Source organism: Vidua macroura, chromosome 2 (genome assembly GCF_024509145.1).
Source record: "Vidua macroura isolate BioBank_ID:100142 chromosome 2, ASM2450914v1, whole genome shotgun sequence".
Taxonomy (NCBI): domain Eukaryota; kingdom Metazoa; phylum Chordata; class Aves; order Passeriformes; family Viduidae; genus Vidua; species Vidua macroura.
In genome coordinates this window covers 33,037,280-33,059,463 of record NC_071572.1, presented here as the reverse complement: position 1 = coordinate 33,059,463, position 22,184 = coordinate 33,037,280, and the positions used below count along the sequence as shown (strand labels likewise).

General features: G+C 36.6%; 1 protein-coding gene across 4 annotated transcripts in view; it reads left to right on the top strand.

Annotated features, from left to right (window-relative positions):
* Window positions 1–22,184, top strand: part of HERC2 (HECT and RLD domain containing E3 ubiquitin protein ligase 2) — a 102,213-nt gene that overhangs the window by 37,072 nt on the left and 42,957 nt on the right. For all 4 annotated transcript variants that reach the window (XM_053969216.1, XM_053969223.1, XM_053969210.1 and 1 more), the window contains exons 16-46: window positions 692–885; window positions 1,418–1,618; window positions 2,266–2,494; window positions 2,569–2,693; window positions 3,090–3,268; window positions 4,204–4,388; window positions 4,770–4,925; window positions 5,190–5,375; window positions 6,211–6,381; window positions 6,484–6,587; window positions 6,675–6,825; window positions 7,431–7,645; window positions 8,514–8,646; window positions 8,743–8,870; window positions 8,994–9,189; window positions 9,778–9,914; window positions 10,419–10,592; window positions 10,683–10,819; window positions 10,901–11,052; window positions 11,469–11,660; window positions 12,494–12,681; window positions 14,397–14,589; window positions 15,184–15,366; window positions 15,929–16,113; window positions 17,779–17,926; window positions 18,019–18,215; window positions 18,450–18,680; window positions 19,355–19,490; window positions 20,003–20,146; window positions 21,533–21,675; window positions 21,879–22,146. In XM_053969216.1, the coding sequence (XP_053825191.1) occupies window positions 692–885; window positions 1,418–1,618; window positions 2,266–2,494; window positions 2,569–2,693; window positions 3,090–3,268; window positions 4,204–4,388; window positions 4,770–4,925; window positions 5,190–5,375; window positions 6,211–6,381; window positions 6,484–6,587; window positions 6,675–6,825; window positions 7,431–7,645; window positions 8,514–8,646; window positions 8,743–8,870; window positions 8,994–9,189; window positions 9,778–9,914; window positions 10,419–10,592; window positions 10,683–10,819; window positions 10,901–11,052; window positions 11,469–11,660; window positions 12,494–12,681; window positions 14,397–14,589; window positions 15,184–15,366; window positions 15,929–16,113; window positions 17,779–17,926; window positions 18,019–18,215; window positions 18,450–18,680; window positions 19,355–19,490; window positions 20,003–20,146; window positions 21,533–21,675; window positions 21,879–22,146 (5,361 nt within the window). The remainder of the gene's footprint in view (window positions 1–691; window positions 886–1,417; window positions 1,619–2,265; window positions 2,495–2,568; window positions 2,694–3,089; window positions 3,269–4,203; window positions 4,389–4,769; window positions 4,926–5,189; window positions 5,376–6,210; window positions 6,382–6,483; window positions 6,588–6,674; window positions 6,826–7,430; window positions 7,646–8,513; window positions 8,647–8,742; window positions 8,871–8,993; window positions 9,190–9,777; window positions 9,915–10,418; window positions 10,593–10,682; window positions 10,820–10,900; window positions 11,053–11,468; window positions 11,661–12,493; window positions 12,682–14,396; window positions 14,590–15,183; window positions 15,367–15,928; window positions 16,114–17,778; window positions 17,927–18,018; window positions 18,216–18,449; window positions 18,681–19,354; window positions 19,491–20,002; window positions 20,147–21,532; window positions 21,676–21,878; window positions 22,147–22,184) is intronic.

Genomic DNA, 22,184 nt, shown 5'->3' with positions numbered 1-22,184 from the left:
GTGCATTTCCCATCACTTCTGCATTTACACCTACAAGATTTTAGTAGACTTAAAGACACTATATTATTACTACTTTAAATGCTGCATGTCTTGTGTTCTCTTAATTCTTACTGCTTTTCTTTTATTAGGTTCACAGAAACACTTATTTAAAGCAAGTATGTTTGCATTGTCATGCAAATAAATGTATATAATATATGCTTAGATTATGGCAGGTGAATAGAATAAATGAAAATAAAAGACAACAAATAATGTCATTAAAGTTATGTTTGACTTTTGACTAGTTTATAATGGAGAGAAAATTACTTCCTTCATTTGGGAGAAGACCTGAGGTTCTGTCTTTCCTTTAAATTGCTATTCATATATGTTGAATGATCTAAATGAGAATAATTTTACAGTCTCTCATCATAGATGGGGAGATCTTTAAATAATTCCCAAAAAATTTCTAAGTAGAAGGGACACAAAGTGGAATTTTTTTTTTTAAACTTGTAAACGTCTGTGCTTATGTCTCTTGGTTTATGCTTTGCTGTACTCTTCCAATCCACTACTGAGGCAGAAATGAGACTCATGAAATCCATAACATGTTCCTAGTTAAGCATGGTTGTAATTAATATAGTTTTCCTTATCTCTGCTATTTTTCTGTCAATAATTGTTGTATCTAAGTTATATTTTCTATATCTAACTTTCTTACCAGGAAAGAAAGTGATAGATGTGGCAGCTGGATCTACCCACTGTTTAGCGCTGACTGAAGACAGTGAAGTGCACAGCTGGGGAAGCAATGATCAGTGTCAGCATTTTGATACCTTGCGTATCACTAAACCAGAGCCCGCAGCTCTCCCAGGATTAGACACAAAGCACATAGTTGGAATTGCTTGTGGACCTGCTCAGGTAGGCTTTAATTTTGAATTCTTTAGTTTTACTTCCCACTGAGGTTAGTGTTCTGTATTATAATCCTGGTCCTTCTTTCTGTGCTTGCATGACTTTTTGTATACCTCCTTATTCTGAGTAAATGAAGGCTTTGGAAAAAACAAATCTTGCACAGTTGTTCTGCCAAAAAGGGGTGATTATTTTCCCTCTGTTGGGTATTCTGAGAAGCAGCTATTTATCTGTTTTGTTTTGTGTGACACAGCAATTTAGGAGTTGTCAGCAAAATGTTTCCTGTGGCAGAAGTAGTGAGATATCTGGACTGGGTATGACAACACATTGGAAAATGTGATAAGAGTGTTCTGGATCTGTCTGGATTTATTATGTATGTTTACAAGGATGCAAGTTGAGCATTCTCTTTGACAGTTGTGCTGGTATTATTTCCATATCATCTATGACTGATTAAAGGCAGATTTAGCTTTACACTCCTATCTGTAGTCAGTGTCATATTTAGAAAATAACTAACTGGAACTTTGTGTGTTGTTTCCATTTATAGAGTTTTGCTTGGTCATCATGTTCAGAATGGTCAATAGGCTTGCGGGTACCTTTTGTGGTGGATGTTTGCCCCATGACATTTGAGCAGCTGGATCTGTTACTGAGACAAGTGACTGAGGGAATGGATGGATCCTCTGACTGGCCCCCTCCTCAGGAAAAGGAGTGTATGGCTGTGGCAACATTAAATCTTCTAAGACTTCAGGTACCTTCAATTTCTTACACTTTCAGCAGTCATTGTGCTGAATGTTTTTACTAAGTTGCTTGGATGGAAGCTATGACCTTTAATGTGCCTTAAAGCACTTCTATTGATTTTTAAAAAGTGAAATAACTACACTGTCATTTTACACTCTTGGAAATTTGGCATCTAGTGGTGTTTTTTTGTTCTTCTTGACAGCTTCTGGGTTTCATTAAGAATGAACTATAAAAACAATATATAAATGGATTAAGCCTTGTATAGTCAGAGATTCTCAGCATATTTATAAATTCTAAATAGCATATTTAAAAGTGAATGACCTATTTAATTGGTGTCTGACAGTCACTGAAAATGTGCTGTTTTTTCTAGCATAATGTAGTGATGCAGAAACAGTTTAGGTTATCCTTTAGGTTTACTTCAAATTTTCGGGGCTTATAGCTACCATTCGTAATCTTTAAGTATTGGTTTAAATTCAGGATGTAGGCAAGCCAGCATTTCCCTGTAATTTTATGGATTTGCAGGTGAAAGTTTGTATCTCAGTCACTGAACTTACTCACTTGCTCCAGGAGTGACTTCCTACCGTCCCCATGAAGTTCATCTCACTTATTAATTAAAATTTGCCCTTTTTTTTCTTCCCCCCACTGCGTTTATTTCAGCTTCATGCTGCCATTAGTCATCAGGTAGATCCAGAATGCCTTGGCTTAGGTTTGGGCAGTATCCTGCTCAACAGCCTGAAGCAGACAGTGGTCACACTGGCCAGCAACGCTGGGGTTCTTAACACGGTGCAGTCGGCGGCCCAAGCGGTGCTGCAGAGCGGCTGGTCCGTGCTGCTGCCCACGGCAGAGGAGCGCGCCAGGGCGCTCTCAGCGCTCCTGCCCAGTGCAGGTCAGTCCTCAAATTGAAGCTTCTTTGTTTGGGCCTTGCATTTTGACTTCATTGATAGCTTCTTCCATTCTTAGTTTCAGGAAATGAAATGAATGTCAGCCCAGGACGTAGATTTATGATTGACCTGTTGGTGGGCAGCTTGATGGCTGATGGAGGTTTAGAGTCTGCACTGAACGCTGCTATTACTGCAGAAATTCAGGTACAGTTCATCAGTTTTGCAGTTCAGGTTCTTCTGCAGGGTACTGGATTTGTTACTTTTCTAAATACAAGAGTAAATGTGCCTTCAGTTGTGAACTGTGCAGCAGCTCCTGGCATGTATCCACCATGGTTTTGTGGAGTTGCCCTACTCTTTTTTACGTTTACCACCTTCATCCCTCACTTTGCCTTTCTTTTTACATTATAATTGTTTTTAAAGAAGTGTGGCCCATATGGTTGTTATGGAATATACAATACTCATTTTGTTTGGTAGGACTTGTTTCATTTTTGCTGTAGGTAAAAGTAACTTGATCTTATTACCATGAATGCTTGTTAGCAAAATGTTTCATAATCATAGTGGAAGTTCATGTGTTTTCTTTAACTTGATTTACTTTTTTAGGATATTGAAGCAAAAAAGGAAGCACAGAAAGAAAAAGAAATTGATGAACAAGAAGCAAATGCATCAACACTTCACAGGAGCAGAACTCCATTGGACAAAGACCTTATTAACACTGGAATCTATGAATCTGCAGGAAAGCAAAGTTTACCATTAGTTCAGTTAATTCAACAGTTACTAAGGTAATTGTTTTGAATTTGTCTTTTACTTTTGTACAGAAGATGTATTTAGACTTCCTATGAACTAGTCAGCTAAACAATGGTTAATTTTGGTTAGTAAATAAAGTAAAAAAAAGCTAGCATTTTTAGCTCCTCAGAATTCAAAATATTGAGCATTCTTGCAGCTTATCTGTAATTCTGCTCTGTTTGCTAAGGAGCAATGTTCTATACTAAATGACCCAATTTTAGGAAGATTGCCTTGGTTTTATGGACTTTGATATTTCTCTGAAAGAAGTATCTGAAAGTTTTTGTAGCCGGTACAGGACAAATGTTTAAAAGACTGTCCTTACAAAGTGTGAGAATCACCACAAATTTGTTTAGAACTGAGTATTTTGTCCTAGTTATTTAGAACTGCCTCAAGGAGACTGTCAGCAGGGAAGAAACCTCCATTATAAATTCTTGACTGAGAGTTGTGAGTGCATGACCAATTAGAGTGCTGAAAACAAAGCTGCTTTATATCAGCCAGAGGAGCTGAAGGAGTACTTAACATAGAGGATGTATAGCAGGAAATAATTATGAGTTTACTAAGAAATTTATTGTACTTTTTCACTTAATTGTGATGGCAACCATGTAATTTAATCAATACTGAGACTCTTTTGAGCTATGTAGTGTCACGGCTTTCACTGCAGCCTCTCAGTGAAGATTGTCAAATTGTGTTTTGTAGTGAGTGATGACAAAAAGCATGAACTTGAGGTATTTTACAAATCCCGTTAACCAAAATGTATGCACAAAACCACTGACTTTTTGAGCACTACAATGCAAAGGAGTGAAAGTTCTGGATAGAAACTTTGCAGAGGTTTCTTACATATTTATGCAAAATTGTAGCAAAAGCTTAACCCATGGACTGTGGACTGTCTTCACTCTGAGCTCCCCTTAAGTGATACTTTTATACCACTTAGGAACATTGCTTCCCAGACGATAGCCAAACTAAAAGATGTTGCTCGTCGCATTTCTTCCTGCATGGACCAAGAACTTTATAGCAAGGAGAGATCTGCTTCTCTGGACCTGTTGCTACGTTTTCAGCGTCTGCTTGTTAGCAAACTTTACCCAGCAGATTGTGTTGGCCAGGTCCCCAATACATACAGTAAGTTGTGGTTTTAAAGGTAAAAGCAAAAGAACCTCTGACCCCTCCCCAAGTATTTCTGTAATAGATTTTATGGGATAGCAGTTTCTTATTTTAGTTTATCATCTGGTCTCATTTATCAGCCTAGTTGCTGTCTGAACAGTGTTTGAAAGTCGTTTATTTACATTGTTTTCTGTAAGTGATTTTTTTTTTTTGTTAGGTAATAGGATAATCAACTTAGGATAGATAATCAACTTTGTATAAATTTTAAAAAATGTCATTTCCTAAATTAGTGCTAATATCCAGTGGCATAATTTCAGAAGAGTGTGTCAGCTTTTGAAGTCTGTTTCTTAAATATGACTATGTGATGGTTTTCTGTGCTCTTCCTTTATTTTTGTACAGGTCCTGACCTTTTAGGTGTTGGTTCTTTACTGAAGAAATACACTGCTCTTCTGTGTACACACATTAGTGATATACTTCCTGTGGCAACCAGCATTGCTTGTACTAGTCATAGGCATTTTGCAGAAGTATCTTGTGTTGTGGATGGAGATTTAACAGGCAAGTTTATACTTCTTGTCCTCTTTTCTTCCCCTTCCATGGAATTTTAAGACTTTCTTGAAAGTTCTAAATGACTAAGAAGGAGTCAGTTTAATTTTTTGGTTAATGGGAGAGAAGGAGGGAAAAGTCAGTGAGGAAGGCAAGAACTTTGTACTCAAAGCTAATCAAAGGCAGAGTATATTAATGGTGATTTACTTCTGCAATGCAATGAATGTAGAACTTGAACTAAATGTAAGTATCCTCTGTGTTTGTTTTTTGTTTTAGGCATTCTTCTTCCAGAACTGGTGGTTTCTATAGTGCTACTTCTCAGTAAAAATGCTGGATTAATGCAGGAAGCTGGTGCTATCCCTCTATTGGCTGGCTTGCTGGAACATCTAGACAGATTTAACCACTTAGCCCCTGGGAAGGAAAGGGATGACAATGAGGATTTAGCATGGCCAGGAATAATGGGTATGAACTTAGCAGCATCTGTACTGCTTTCTTAAAGTAGCTGTATAAAAATGGTGGCTGTTCATGAGCTATTCTCAGGAAGGGAATCCTACTTCGCAGTACAAAGTTTTATTAACCAAATTTTATATTGCAGTCATAAGGCAGTATTTATTTCTGTCAATACATTCTTAAGGAGGTTACATATAGAGGTAGCATTAAGCAGAGTACAGATGCTGCTTTTTCAAGAAGTAGTTCACATCATTTTGCATTTTGAGTATGAAAAGTTGCAGTGAAAACCTGAGTAGTACATCTAGGCATTTTGCTACTAAATTCTGTCTGTAATACAAAGGATGAGTAATGTGAAAGCTTTGAAATAAAGAATTCTTATTTTCTTGGGGCACTTTGTAATATGAGCTGTGTCTGTGGTCAAAAGAGAGGCTTCTTTTATATTAAAAAAAATCTGAATTTAAGCTGAAATGAAATATACAGCAAATTCCTTGCAGGCAAGTGAGTAATAAAACCAAAGTAATTTGGAGGAAGAAGTGATTAGAGCAGTGATTTACCAGCAAACTGATTGTTCTGCTCCACCTCCACACAAAACAGCCATATAGCTGGGCAATGCTAAATGACATTAAAGATTAGTGCATTAGAACACAGTATTCAGACAGTTTAATTGCACAATATGTAGACAGAAACATAGTAATAGCCACTTTTACTTCTGAGCGTATAAAAAAATAAGCAGCTTTTGAACAGATGTGAAGAATTGGATTAGCAACTATTAAAAGAATGTTCAGAAAAATCCCCTTACTTTCTGATTTTCTGTTGAGAAATTCTCTTTTTCCTTTTATATGGGTAGGTTCATTTTTTACTGGCCAGAGTTGCAGAAATAATGAGGAGGTGACACTTATACGTAAGGCTGATCTAGAGAACCACAACAAAGATGGAGGATTTTGGACAGTGATCGATGGGAAGGTGTACGATATAAAGGACTTCCAAACCCAGTCTTTAACTGGCAGTAGCATACTTGGTGAGAATTTTCATTTGACTTAAACAAATCACTTCTGTTTCAAAGCCAGGTGGAAGTAACAAATTCTTAGATACTGTATTGACTACTTCATTTTTTCATTAGCTCAGTTTGCTGGTGAGGACCCAGTTGTTGCTTTGGAAGCTGCATTGCAGTTTGAGGACACACGGGAATCAATGCACGCCTTCTGTGTTGGCCAATATATAGAGGTAAAAATGTTAATAATGGGTAAATGCTTACTAAATTTGCTTGTTGGAGCTCAGTTCTAACTTACAATTGCTATTTCTTTTGTGCAGCCTGACCAGGAAGTGATTACAACGCCAGATCTCAGCACTTTGTCGTCGCCTCTGATAGACACAGAACGGAATTTGGGTCTTCTCCTTGGACTGCATGCTTCCTACCTGGCAATGAGCACACCACTTTCTCCTCTGGAAATTGAATGTGCCAGTAAGCAGGATGTCATTTTGAACTTCATTAATTGATAAATGCTTGTCAAAGCATGCAAGAAAAAGACAAAGGGCAAATAAGTTAACCGAAAATTTATCACTTTTCTAGTCTTGATATCTTCCGTAGAAGTTCTTTATTCTTAGCATTAGCTACCACACTCATCAAGATCCCAATAATTTAACAAGATTTAAATAGAGATTTGATAATTTTGACAGTTGAATTTAGAATTTCATAGTCTGCAACATAAAATAGAAAATGATGCTACACAGTCTCCTATCTCGCCAATATGTTGTCAGTTAAGAGTGGATCATGAGGTATTGGGTGTTTGCTTACTGAGTGTCTTGGTTTGGGGAATAGAAGGTATAATTCAGTATTAATAGCAGAAAATTTGCTAAGGCCCTATATCTCTAAACATATGATGGCTGCCCTGTTAGTTAATTGTTTCTTGGTTACAGAACCCTTTTTTTTCCCCTTTGAAAAAGTTTTAGCAAATGATCAAGTTGCTAAATGTTGTTGAAGCCTGTGAATGCATTTTATTAGAGGAAATTGAGTCTTGATAGCTTGGTCTTTGATCAGAAGATTCACTCATGTTTTCTTTATTTTAGAATGGTTGAAGTCATCAATTTTTTCTGGAGGCTTGCAAACTAGTCAGATTCATTATAGTTACAATGAGGAAAAAGATGAAGACCATTGCAGCTCACCTGGCAACACTACCCCAAATAAATCAAAACTATATACACATCGATTAACTTTGAGTGACCATTCACAACCCTTTCTCCAAGCTATTGCAGATAATAATATTCAGGATCACACTGTGAAGGTAAGCCCTCAGTAGTTCTGTGCACAAATACTGTTTCTAAAGGGTGGTAATGGTGGTGAAAATTCTCCAAAGGTTGTAGCAAAACAACTGAAAAGTTATTTCAGAATTATTTTTTTGTGAAAAGAATGGTTGAGTACTACTAATGGATAAAATGTGTATATTTCATTTAATAGCATAATAGTATGTTATTCCTTCAGAATTTTTGAGTGGGGGAACTGAAAAATTTGAATATTCTTACAAAAAAAATGGTAATGCATTACTTCTCATATCAAGTTTCAGTAGCATTGAGAGATCCTGCTCATCTCCAGTTGAACTAGGATGGAGTTTTTTTGGTCAAGATGCAAATGTATTTTATGTTTCAGGTTCACATATGCCTTTGTCTTAAAATCCCTTTGGGTCTTGAGGTTCAGGTTTCACATGGCTGGAATTGTGGAGATTATGAAAAACCCTGTGATTTACACTGAGCACTGTCTTATGTAATACATTCAGATTTTCTAATCCTCTGAGTTCAGCTCCTTTATGAAAAAACCCTAAATAAGTATTTGGGAATAGTGATAATGATGAATCATGATTTATCAGAAGATAAATTGAAAATTGTGTCAGATGACCTGACTATCTCATGAAGAGATCAAAGCAGTAGTAGCTTTATTCCTTGAGTCATGTTTCTCTTGAGAAAGGATGTAGAGTATTTATAGTACTGGGTTGTAGTTGCTGTGTGCTAAATGGCACATATTGTGTATTATATCTCAGGAATGTTAGTTCAAATTGTGGAGATTATTCTGTGTTCTCAAATGCTGTCTGTAGTATTGAGTCCTTTAATTGTATTTTAAAACTGAAGTTAAACAGAGGCTGTTGTGTGTTTTCTTAGGACTTCTTGTGTCAAATAGAGAGATACTGTAAACAGTGTCACTTAACAACACCTATCACATTCCCTCCTGAGCATCCTGTGGAAGAAGTAGGACGTCTGTTACTGTGTTGTCTACTGAAGCATGAAGATTTGGGTAGGTAGGCTTGTGGTGTGTTTATTTTGACCAGTTTAAACTCTGCTACAGATGGTTTTGGAAATGCATATTCAAACATTGTCTTTTCCCATTAAGGTCATGTAGCACTGTCTCTTGTTCATCCTGGTACCCTTGGAGTTGACCAGGTAAAGCACAAAACCTTACCAAAATCTGTAGTGGATGTGTGTCGTGTTGTCTACCAAGCAAAATGCTCACTGATTAAGGTAAGCCTCTTAGCTGCTGATGTTAAGATGAATTTTCATTTGAAGTGTTTTTAATAAAAAGTTATATATTGTTCATTTTATTGTGTATTATACAGTAATTTAATCTTTCAATGTCTTTTGTAGACACATCAGGAACAAGGGCGTTCTTACAAGGAAGTTTGTGCTCCTGTCATTGAGCGTTTGAGGTTCTTATTCAATGAGCTGCGTCCTGCAGTTTGCAATGATCTCTCTATAATGTCCAAATTTAAACTTCTTAGTTCCTTGCCCCGATGGCGAAGGGTAGCTCAGAAAATCATTAGAGAAAAAAGGAAAAAAAGAGGTAAGGCAGAATTAATGTATTCTCTTTAAAACAATGGAAATCCATCTTATTTCAAGGTTTGCTGCTATATGAGACTCCTTAGATAAAGCATCAAAGCCATTTGCTTTCTGCTGCCTTTTCAGGACGTTTTATAAACCAGTGGTTGCATGTCAGATCCTACAGCAAGAACTGGCAAACAAAAGTGTCAGGTTTAGTTGAGACGTGTTTCTTCATGTTCCAGTGTATTAAAAACGGTCCTTCAATATCAGACCCTCTGAATTGGTTTTAGTAACATTCCACTGGAAGTCACATCTTTTTAGAAATCATGTTTTATTAAAGTGTAGTCAAACAATTATATAACTGGAAATAAATTAATGTGGTGAACAGACACCAAAGGGCTTTTTGAATTTGTCTTTAAAGGTAAAAGAATACTGCAAGTAATACCAGAGTTAACTTGGTAATAGTTGGACAGAGTTTACCAAGAATACATTTCCATTTTATTACAGACACATCTTAAGCATTGTGTGTACTTAGATTATCATGCAAACCTAAAAATGTGATGCTGTAAAACCTAACCAGACTATATGAAAAAATATTTTTTTTTAATAGTGCCAAAAAAATCTGAATCTGCTGATGTAGAAGAATCCAAAATAGGAAATGAAGAGAGTGATTTAGAAGAATCTTGTGTGGTACCTCACAGTCCCGTACCTATAGATAAAAAGCCCATACCAATCAAATCACCCAAGGTAGGATATTAGATTTTGAATCAACCTTGTCAATAAAAATAAGAGAAAAAAGAATGAGCTAAAGCGTGCTTGCTATAACTTGACATTTAATGTTCTGATAATGGTGTTTAGTATGTATAATTAAGTGTGACATGTTGTTTCAGTGAAGCCTGGAATGATTTTTAAAAATAAGGTTGTACTACGTATTTAGCATATGTGAAGATACCTTCTCTAATTTTTAAATTATAGATAATCTTAGAGCTTAATTTCAAATTAAAATGTTGTGACGGGTTACTTCCTCTTTTTTTTGAACATTAAGGTATTTGAAATTTTATGTAGCAATAGTAAAAAAGATAATGAGTTAACTTCTTAAAAGTCATGAAAGAGCTTAGTATTATTTTTTCATTTCCCCCCCGGTCCCCCCAGTATTTTAAATGTGGAAATTGTTTTGCATGAAATAACTTACGTTTTTAGTAATTTAAAGTTGTTTAAAAAGTTTTAACTTACTACCTTCTTGTTTTACAGGATAAGTGGCAGCCAATTCTGAGTACAGTTACAGGTGTCCACAAATACAAATGGCTGAAGCAAAATGTTCAAGGCTTGTATCCACAGTCTGCTCTCCTTAACACCATTGTTGAATTTGCACTTAAAGAAGAGCCGGTGGATGTAGAAAAAATGAGAAAATGTTTATTGAAACAGGTGACATGGATGAAAATATGCCATGTAGATAATTATGACAGTTATTAGCAATTTACACAAGTATGACAATTTGTTTTTTCTGTTTGACAGCTGGAAAGAGCAGAAGTTCGTCTGGAGGGAATAGACACTATTCTGAAATTGTCAGCTAAAAATTTTTTGCTCCCATCTGTGCAGTATGCCATGTTCTGTGGATGGCAGAGGCTTATTCCAGAAGGAGCCAATATAGGGTAAAACTTCTTGTTGCTTTTGCTTTCAGAATTCTTTAATAAGAAAACAATACTTATTTTTGTTGTTGTTTTTCTTTGAAGAGAGCCTCTTACTGACTGCCTGAAGGATGTCGATCTAATCCCGCCGTTTAACAGGATGCTGCTGGAAGTAACTTTTGGAAAGTTGTACGCATGGGCCATTCAGAACGTCCGGAACATCTTGCTAGATGCTAATGCAAAGTTTAAAGAACTAGGTGAATCTTGCTGCTGCTTTCTGTGGAGAAAACTGTTTTACATTAATATTACTGTTTTTTTTTTTTAAGTTCCCAATAATTAGGATGTTGAAATCAGTTCCCTTGATTTGTGTTGAGAATTACTTTGACTTTGTTTCTGTGTGTTGTTCCAACCTTCCCACCTTGACTCCGTGTTAACTCACTTTTCAATGTTTGAGTATATTGCTGATTTCCCAGCAGCAGGTGATTGATTACTCATTAGTAACATTTTAGCATTATAATACAAATTAGTCACTTTCTTGGAACTTCTGCTTTTAAGTTCTCAAAGCCAAGCAGGGAATAAAAAATAATTTAAACCATCAATCAAACAAATCTATAACCTATTCTATTGTAGCTCCCGATGTCAGCTGACTTTATTTATATTATGTTTGAACTAGGTCTGCAGCCTGTTCCTCTTCAAACAATTACAAATGAGAATCCAGCAGGACCAAGTCTTGGAACTATCCCACAAGCACGTTTTCTGCTGGTCATGCTGAACATGTTGACGCTGCAGCATGGTGCAAATACCTTGAGCCTGCTCCTCAATTCTGGCATGCTGGCCTTGACACAAACCACACTGCGGCTGATAGGTACTGTTCTTCTTTCTTACTCAGAAGAAAGCCTTTGCTTTACCAATCTCCTGTATTTTTTACCTGTTGATGTACCCAAATTACAGAATCACTTTGCTGCTTGAAGATAGTGCTTAATGCTATTTACCTTTACCCTGATACAGAAACCACATCTGCAAGCATGATTGAGAAAGAAGTTAATTTAATTGCAGCCTTTATTCAGTCTTTTTTTTATTATTTATTATTGGCCATCTTTTGCTAAAATTTCAGTTAATGTGTAGTTTTGGTGGAACTGTTGCAAATAAATTAAAAATGGGGAATTTAAAATTAAAGTAGTAAAAACTCTTTACTCTCAGTTTCGTTTGTTCTACATATGAAAGATGTTCTCAGTCTGCATATTTAAGTTAGGAGCTTTCTTTGTTCTGTTATAGAAGTTCTCTGGTGTGTTTTGCTATGATTCAAATTGCCATGGTTTTTCTCTCTTTATGTTTTTATATAATAGCAAACATTTGTTCCTGTAAGTTGTGTTTAACTGGAGTGTGCGTCGAAAGTTTTTCAAAAAATTCTGTTTGTAGAACCATTGAGCCAGTTGAGTCATCATTATTAATGTCTCATATTTGTCACTTGTTTTTTCATTCAAAATTAAGTATTTCAATCCCTGTGCATTCAAAACCACTACACCTCAGTTTTCTAAAAGGTCATTTGACTTATCACCTGCAAGTCAGCTTTCCCATTTGTTACTGGTTTTATATGACAAAGTTTACATGCCTGTAAGTTCATATGTGACATGTATATAAAGGTATGTATGTACATGTGTAGCTGGATTTAATCTCTTTTGTGTTTTTCCTTGTTAGGACCCAGTTCTGATAATGTTGAAGAAGATATGATTGCCTCTTCTCATGGGGCTTCTGCCACGGTCCTAGAAGAGTCAAGAAAGGAAACCACACCTGTTCAGCTCCCTGTTTCTGGACCAGAGCTGGCAGCCATGATGAAAATTGGTACCAGAGTGGTCAGAGGGGTAGACTGGAAATGGGGTGATCAGGTACAACTTCTTTCATACAGGTTTTGGGTGTGTTATTATCTAAAGTCTCTCTTCAGTGGACTGTCTGTGAAGTTTCTGGTCCATCAAACTTAAGGGCATTTTACATTCCAAAAATGCTGAATTAAGGATATAGGAATTTAACAGAAAATAAATCTTGCATTCCAGCTGGTCCTCAGAGATCAGAGGGGCTGGTTGCAGCTGGGCTTAAATTCTGCCTGTTTAGCAGTCTGCCCAGTTTAGCATTGTAAGTCTGAGTTTGGAGGAGAACTTGCATGAGTACGGAAGCACAAATAGTGCAGTTTACCACTACAGCTCTGTAGGTCTGATAGATTCAGTAAGGATTTGCACGATCCCAATTCACAAGTATTGTGGTTAATTGAAGCACCAGAAAAGCAGGCTCAGGATTGCTGGTGATGAGTGCTCTAACTATGGAGTGTTAATATGTGTTGTGACACAAAGTATAGCAAGAGATCTAATAGCACACTATATATATATATACACATATATGCACACACACATATATGTATCTGCGTGTATGTAAATCAGTATTCCTGGGTGTGCTCCAATACTGTTGGAGAAGTAAAGCTCACATAAAGGCTTCTCTTTGGGAAAAGAAGAGAGATGTAGCCAGTCAACAGACAGAGTTTTCCCTCTCCAGCCCTTTCTTGCCCCGAAACCACTCTGTATATACTGTAAATAAACAGTATATACTGTAAATAAACAGTATATACCACATGTATATACTGTAAATTTTGGCCTGCCCCAATGGGATGGAACAATCATGCTATAGGTGGGTTTTGGTGACTTTGGCCATGCATGCATTATTACACATCCCATGTTTCCCTTCATCTGCATCCTGAGGGGTGCCTAAGTTTATAATAGGGCTCAATGAAGGTCTCGGTTACCTTCTGCCAGAATTTATAGTTGACAAAAGAGGTAGAATAAACACTTCAGTTCTCCTCCATGTACTGAGGCAGCAGTAGGGGCTCCCTGACCTTCATCAGAGGTCTCTGTGTGCATCCATATCTCCTGAAGGAACTGGATTTATAACCAGGCTTGCTTTTCATGGTGAAGGGAGTAGTGTGGCTGTTGGTTGGGTCCTGGTGCCCTTCTGTGCCTTGCTGAAACAACAAGGGTGCATGAGAGCTCCGTGTCACTCCAGACATCGCTCAGTCGTTAGGCCCTGCTGGAGCCAGGTGCAAGATAAGCCAGAGGCCCAGCTTGTGTTTTTCACAATCAGCTTTATCAATCCTTCACCCTTTTACAGCAATGCTGTGCAATTCTGACCATTTACTACAAAAGCCTTGGAGAATTAACATAAAATATGTCAATTATTTGTTTAGCTTCATTTTTGGAGATGTTTAAAATACTCTTTTAGTAAGACTCTGCTAATTTACTATTTAACAGGAAACTGAATAACTTATTTGCTATAATAGTATCCATTTCCAACTAAGTAGGATAAAACTTCTACGTATGTAAGACATAGTAAAAGAGATCTAATCATGAATGTCCAAATATGCAGCTTACTGGGGTGATTATTTTGAAAGTTGTGAAATGCTTTCTAAATTCATGCATGAGTTTTGAAACCCCATTGAATGTTTGCTGCCTAATCATTGGGTTAGCAGCAAAAAGGAGCAATTGCATTATTATTTTATGAGCTTGGAGTACAGATTAGCTTTGCCGATTGAGTAACTTGAACCTCTCTCTTCTGTCAGGATGGACCCACACCAGGTTTGGGTCGTGTGATTGGAGAATTGGGAGAAGATGGCTGGATTAGAGTGCAGTGGGATACTGGAAGTACAAATTCTTACAGAATGGGAAAGGAGGGAAAATATGATCTCAAACTAGCTGAGCCACCACCTGCAGCGCAGCCCACAACTGAGGATTCAGACACTGAGGATGATTCTGGTAAAAAAAAAAGTTATAAAAGTGGAGGCACAGTTTTAGTTGAATTTTACAACTGGTATTTTGTAATATAAAAGAGTTTGTCACAGGAGCAAGTGCTTCATCAGAGAAGATTCGTTTAAGGGTGCACACTTCTGACCAGAATCTTCCTTAATGTAACTTTACTGTGAGAAAGGAAGATAGACAAGATGGTGTCCCATTGTTGCATATTCATGGCTCAGAGGAAATTATATTATTCAGTTGAAATAGTTACAGATACCTGAAGGTATACATTTTAACATATGTTAATAGCATTCTGAACTGGGTTTTATATATGGTCTAATTATACATTTAGTCAGAGTGTTTCCCTATTCTTGTCAATACTTTGGAATTCCTTTCAGCTGGGTACTGCTAGAAAAAAAACCTTAAATATATGTGCAAAATACCTGGTTTATATTTTGCACTACTTAGGAGCTGGCAATAAGGAATCTCTTTCATGTCCTGTCATCTCAGAGAAAATATTTGATAAATCATTCACAAAATGTTTGTTTGAGAACCTTTGTGAAATAAAATAACTCAGTATTAACGTATTCCTTTGCCTTTTGTGTCTCCCTTCAGAAGGAGAACAAGTTGAAAAGAATCTCCACCCTACTTCCATGATGCTGACAAGTACTGTGAACCTGTTGCAGACACTGTGTCTCTCTGCTGGCGTCCATGCTGAAGTCATGCAAAGTGATGCTACTCGGACTTTGTGTGGGTTACTCCGTATGCTTGTGGAGAGTGGAACAACAGATAAATCAGGTATATTACATAGCAGCACTCTGGCTGAGCTGTGTGCTTGTTTTGTGCTTTGTTGTCTTGTAAGTTTGTAAATCTTCTCTTACTAGTTTTTAATCCTTTTAAGGCCAATGGCTGGAAAAGGCATTTTCAGAGCTTTTAAAATCTTAATTTTTAAAGGTAATGTAAATGATCCTTTGTATTCTTAGAATATAAACAGCAAAAGCAGAAGAAATGCATGAGATGTGAATTGTTGACTTAGACAATTAATTTATTAGCAACCTTGTGTTTGGCAACAGCAGTATGACTGCGTGTGTCATGCTCCTTTTTGTAGCTTACTTGTAATTTCAGAAGTAATGCTGTTAACTACTTTGAAATGAGGATGCAGTGTAATGATGAGAATTTTTATAAAGGCATATTTCATAAAATTAATTACAGGCTCTAAAACTGAACTTAATAGTTCATGTAAAGACAGTGAAATAGCTTGGTGTTCTGATTTGTCCATAAAAGCCCCATGTAGCATATAGAGAACTACATAGCTGGTGAAAAAGTCAACTGTTACATGTATATATCTTTTTGTTTTTAGCTTCCTTGCCAAATAAATTAGTTTATAAAGAACAGCATAGGAGTTGGTGCACGCTGGGATTCATTCGAAGCATAGCACTCATGCCTCAGATGTGCAGCACTCTTAGTACCTCTCAGTGGATAACTTTGCTAATGAAAATTGTTGAGGGGCATGAATCTTTCACTGCTGCTTCACTACAGAGACAGGTAATGTGTGTATTTCCAAATTACTTCAACAGGCAATAAAATTAGTAGACTTTAGTTGTCCTAAAAGTTGTTTAGGACAACTTTTTAGTTGTCCTAAAAAAAAAAAAGGTGTATTTTACAAAAGAGCTGTGAGATGTCCATAAATCAGTTTTTGGTTAGTTGGGACAAAGATAACATTTTATTTATATTTAGGAATTACTGTTTTTAATTTACACCTCTTGAATTTTGAGCCTTCAGGATACTATGGACTCCCTTGTTCTATTGAAAGAAAGGTGAAAATAGTGTTCCAGAATTGTGTTTCAGAAACTCCCATGTAATATTTCCTATAAGTTGAATAAATGAAAGAATAGCAAGTTACATTTCATTTAAAATTACCAAATTATGTATTGTCTACTGTCGCTATTTCCATTGGAAACTGTTAATATTATTTAAATTACAGTCTCTCTTAAGAAGCTACATCTTTGCATCTTATTTTGGTATTGTATTCCCCTTATCATCTTTCCCCTTTTCTCACTTCTTCTTTTAATTTTTTCTCTCTTTTTTTTTTTTTTTTTCCTCTTTTGCTGTTCCTTATCATTTTGTTAGTGCCTTCTACATGAGATTGAAAAGAAAATTTATTATGGAATAACTCTGCCAAATTTTAAGGCTTGGGGATCAAAAGATCATCTTATTCTTTTACTTGCTAAGCCATCAGCATTTGTTAACTAAAGCCTCGTATCATAAAGGCCTGTTCATTTTTGTGTGATCTTCCAGTAAATTCTTGTCAGTATTTTTAGTATGGTGAGACTTCTATTATCCTCCAGGGACTTAGTGCAGTAGAGTCATCTGTGCTGTTCAGGGAATACTCAAGAGAAATGACCATTCCTCATGTACCTCATGTACCAACTTAAGAACAATGAAAAGATGAGACCTTGAAGTTCTATAAAGACATGTTATTGACAGAAGTTTGCAAGAGGAGAATTATCTTTGCGTTAGACACTTGTATTGGTCTTCTGGGTAGAAGATGAGGAAGCTCAAAACCTGAAGTGCTCCTACTCAAAAAATGCAACCCCCTCTGCTCTTTGATACTGCAGTGCTGCACCTTCCCCTGTTCCTTGTCAGTCCTGCACTGAGTGTCTGGGTTCAGAGATGCCAGACTGTTCCTCCTGTACTGTTGGAGGCCCTGGTTTCACAGTGGCTACTCTTGAATGTCACTGTGGCTGCTGTTGCCTGCCTTCCACCATTCAGCTTTATATCTCATGAATTTTAACTATTATAGCTTCTTTGCAGAACACTTGGAAACTTTCATTCTGAAATACATCTTAGTACTAATTTCTGAGTCTGCAGTCTGAACAAACCTTCCCCTTCTGTCTTCCTATTTTTCCTATTTGTTTTTGTTTCTCAGTGTGCCTGTCTCATGTCCTAAGATATTGGTTCAGTAATACAGTGTACCAGTAAAATTGTTACCGACTCTGAACTGTATCCATGTCTTTTAAAATATCCTTTAGCAAACTCAAGATCAGTTACTCTGGAATTTCCACAGCTGGAAAGAAATCAACATTGTAAAAACAACTACAAAGGAAAGCAAACTTTAAAACATCATTCTTCTGTATTTAATATGTTTGAGAGCATCTTTAGTATTTGGTGATGTAGACTAGAATAACAGTAATTTTGTTCTCTTTTTAGATCCTTGCTGTACATTTATTGAAAGCAGTACTTCCATCCTGGGATAAAAATGAAAGATCAAGAGACATGAAATTTCTTGTGGAAAAACTGTTTGGATTTTTAGGGAGCCTGCTTAGTACTTGTTCTTCAGATATCCCACTACTCAGAGGTAGAGGAATTTTCCCTCAATGGCTTGTTTTTCTATATGGGAAATGTGTGTATTAAACTCATAACTGTTCTGCCACTGTTTTATCTTCCCAGAATCTACTCTGAGGAGGAGAAAGGCCAGGCCCCAAGCATCTCTAACTGCCACTCATAGTAGTACTTTAGCAGAAGAGATAGTGGCACTGCTGAGGACGCTGCATTCGCTCAGCCAGTGGAATGGACTCATAAACAAGTACATCAACTCTCAGCTAACCTCCATCACCCACATCTTTGCAGGAAAACAGTCAGAAGGGGTAGTTTCCACGTTTTAAAATAAGCTCATTTTTATAGCAATATTTATTTTGAAATTATAAATACTAAATCTTTGTAAACAATATTAAGCTTAATATTGAAACCATTTTTCTACTTTTATATATATATTTGTGTTGTAATTTTTAAGTTGAAATATATGTGATTAACTTTGTATTTTAAAACAGATAGAAGGGTATGTTTTCTCCCTACAGTTGAATTTTATTGTTCTTTGTTAGGCTGTGTTGGATGACTATTTCCCTGACACTGAGAATCCAGAGGTGGGAGCTCTGATGGCAGTCTTGGCTGTGATTGGTGGCATAGATAGTCGCTTGAGACTGGGTGGACAAGTAGTTCATGATGAATTTGGAGAAGGGACAGTGACACGCATCACCCCGAAAGGGAAAATCACTGTGCAGTTCTACGACATGCGAACGTGCAGAGTGTGCCCTCTGAATCAGCTGAAACCAGTAAGTTTGTTTAATGAAGGTTTTAACACTGGGAAGGTGTAAAACTCCAATATGGACCAAAGAAAACATTAGTTCTTCATTGGCTAAATACACTGACATTCAACACATGTGATGCTCTGAATGCACATCTAAGATGGTCCTGGAGGAGCAACCTCTGCAGGACCTTTAAATCCCATCCTCGTTTGCTAGGAAGGTGAAAGGAAGAGGGGTTTAAGCTGGAGCTGTTTGATTTGAGGTAAAGTCCCAAGTTATTGTAATGTGTTTTATAGCTCTTAGATAAGAGGAGCTTTCTATTTAACTTGATTTCCTAATTAATCTTAGAAAGTCTTGGTTATTTGCAATTGAGTTTTGATTTGGTTGATATGACTTTAGTGAAAGCACAGGCCAAGTGCTTGGTTCGCTTCAGAGTCTGGAGTTCTTTCTTGTTCTGACTCTGTTCTACTTTTTCACCAAGAAGAACTGCAGTTGTGTGGTAGAAATACAGGCTTAGGAGCTGTGTAGGGAATAGAAATCCTCTCTAGTTGTTCCTGGTCAAGAGCAGTAAGACAAAGGCTACTTTTCCTCTTCTGCAGTTAATAACCATTGAAACTTTTTAATGACTCTGAGATTTTAGGAAAATGCTTACCTGTTTTTTTTTGTTAATTTTTTTGTCTGGTTCTTCTCCCACTGTCTAGCTTCCAGTAGTGGCTTTTAATGTGAACAACTTGCCTTTCACTGAACCTATGCTGTCCATTTGGGCTCAACTAGTAAATCTGGCTGGAAGTAAAATAGAAAAACAAAGAATGAAGTCTCCCAATCAAGGTCTTTCAGGTACAGATGGGGGCTTTTTGCTGTTTGTTTTCTTTGGAAGTAGATGAATATGCTATGAGAAAAATACTTGTATTAGCAAACATAGATAAGGAAAAGGGTGTCCTGGAACCATATCTGTTTTCTTATTCAGCAGTGGATAATAGGTACTTAAGAGACAAATATAGCTAGATGGTGAATTGCTCTGCGCTATGTGTGAAATATCTTTAATGGGAAATGTAAATAAAGTTTGGGGCTGATCTTACTCTACTGAGTTGTTTAAAATACTGGATCCAAGTAATATCTCTAGCTGCACTTACTGTGCTCTAAATCAGCTGTATGATTGTCCAGGTTGTGAAAAGTAGGAAGGCAGTATTTTTAATACCGCGAGTCATACAATGTGTGCAGACTTTTGATCCGTGTGCTGTTTAAACTGATTCATGTGAGCAGTTTTGGCTGAGGTTGTATGAATGGCAATCTTTCTTCCCTAATACAAGAGATTTCTAGCACTAATGGCTGCTCAATATTTCTGATAGGTCAAGTTGATCTGGATCTGCTGCGGTGCCAGCAGTTAAAGCTGTACATACTAAAAGCTGGACGAGCTCTGCTTTCTCACCAGGATACACTAAGGCAGATCTTATCCCAGCCAGCTGTTCAGGAGTGTGCATTAAATCCTGCAGGTATTCTGGAATGCTACCTGACTGTGCTGGTCTTTGATTAGATGGTAGATAGAGTATGTGACTATAACCCTTGCTTGTGGCAGTTGGATGGTAGAAATTCGGTTTGCGCTGTAAAGATTAAAAATTAAAACTTTTGCATGTTTTAAGCTTCTATGTCAAAAAGATTTTGACTTCTTAACTCAAGCTTTGAAAACTAAGAACATCAAGTGTTTGAAGCTCGAAATACTGGAGTTAGCGAAATTTGTAGGTCTTCTATAGTTAGTAAGCTTTGTAAGTAATTTTAAAATACTTAATACTTTTTGCAGTGATTTTATTTTTCTGCTTCAAAAGTTAAAATTGGCTATTGATTTTACTTCAAATATCTTGCAGCTTCCAGTGACACAAGTATAGAATGTAATTTCTTAATCCTTGTATTAAAAGAGTTGAAGGAGTTGTGTTCTAATTATTTGAATTATTTCTTCTACCTGCATTCTACATATAAAAATAAATACAATAACTATGTTAGCTTTTGGGATAGCTATCAATGCCTTTGGAGTATGTATTAATTCCTTGGATATTTGTGAAGCATATCTTTAAATATAATATATTTAAATATAATAATATGTTTGTCTTATATGGATATTTTTGTGGGATTTTCTTGTCAGTTGCCAGATTTTAAGTCAATAGAATCTACAGGGTTTTTTAGGAATAGAGCAGGGTTTCACTCTTACCATCATTTTTAAAGGGGAAAAAAGTAACACTTTTATTTTTAATAAGAGCAACATATGTTGAGGACTATTAACTGTTTTATTATTGTTTAATGAAGAGAGAACTTTTTTGTGTGGTAGTCACAGTAAAGATTTTGGAAACATTAATACAAAATTAAATATGAAAGGTGCAGAATTGTGAGCAAATTGGTTCAATAAAAGTATCTTGTTTTGAAGGGACAATGAATACCTAAGGGGAGCTCTTCCCAAGAAGTTCATTATAGGGAAAATAACTCCTATAATTAATGCATTATATTTTGAAGGACATCCAGAAAGCAAGCACCATGGTTTTGGGATCACTAAAATTCTTGGTTATCTATATCAAGTGGTTTATCCTGGATGTACCTCCTACTAATAGTCTTATTGCAAAAAAGGTGGACTCAAAAGACACAAGGTGCAAATTCACTGTCCACTGAGTAGTTTCTGTTAGACATGTCTTAGGTGTATTTTAGTAAATATTTTGTTTATCTACAAATTTATTAATTGCTTTTTTTTGTACAGAGATTGTGGTACATATGGCTTAATCTTAAATGCATTGTATCTCTGGAAGAAATATGTGAGAAATAACAATAAGCTCTAGAATAAGTCTTCTGATTGACCATGCTATATGGTTTTGGTTAAAATAATGTTTTTCTTTAAGAGGATGGAGCAGTTGCCTCTCCTGACATAGGAGATATGTCTCCTGAAGGACCTCAGCCTCCCATGATCCTTTTGCAGCAGCTTTTGTCAGCTGCTACCCAGCCATCACCTGTGAAAGCCATATTTGACAAACAGGAGCTTGAGGTAGAGTCTGTGTTTTCTGCTAACTAACATAAGAAATAACTATACAATCTGCATTCCAGTTGAAGCTTATTAAACTGTAGGTTTAAAAAAGAAGTGACACTGAACCCTTTTGGGCTAATAATGTTTAAGGCATGCATGTTCACACACACAAATGTACTAAATAGTCTTGTTTTGATTGGACTGATTGATTTATTCTCCTCTAGGCTGCTGCTTTGGCAGTGTGCCAGTATCTGGCTGTAGAATCTACACATCCTTCCACTCCACTGTTTGAAGACTGCAGCTCTAGTGAAGCTACAACACCCATTACAGTGCAACATATCCGACCCACAAAAGTGAAGAAGCGCAAGCAGTCTCCAATTCCACCTCTCCCCATTGTAGTTCAACTTATGGAAATGGGATTTCCTAGGAAAAACATAGAATTTGCACTAAAGTCTCTGTCGGGAACCTCTGGAAGTGCTTCTGGACTACCAGGTATTTTGTTTAATAAAACAAGTAATATTAGAAGGAGA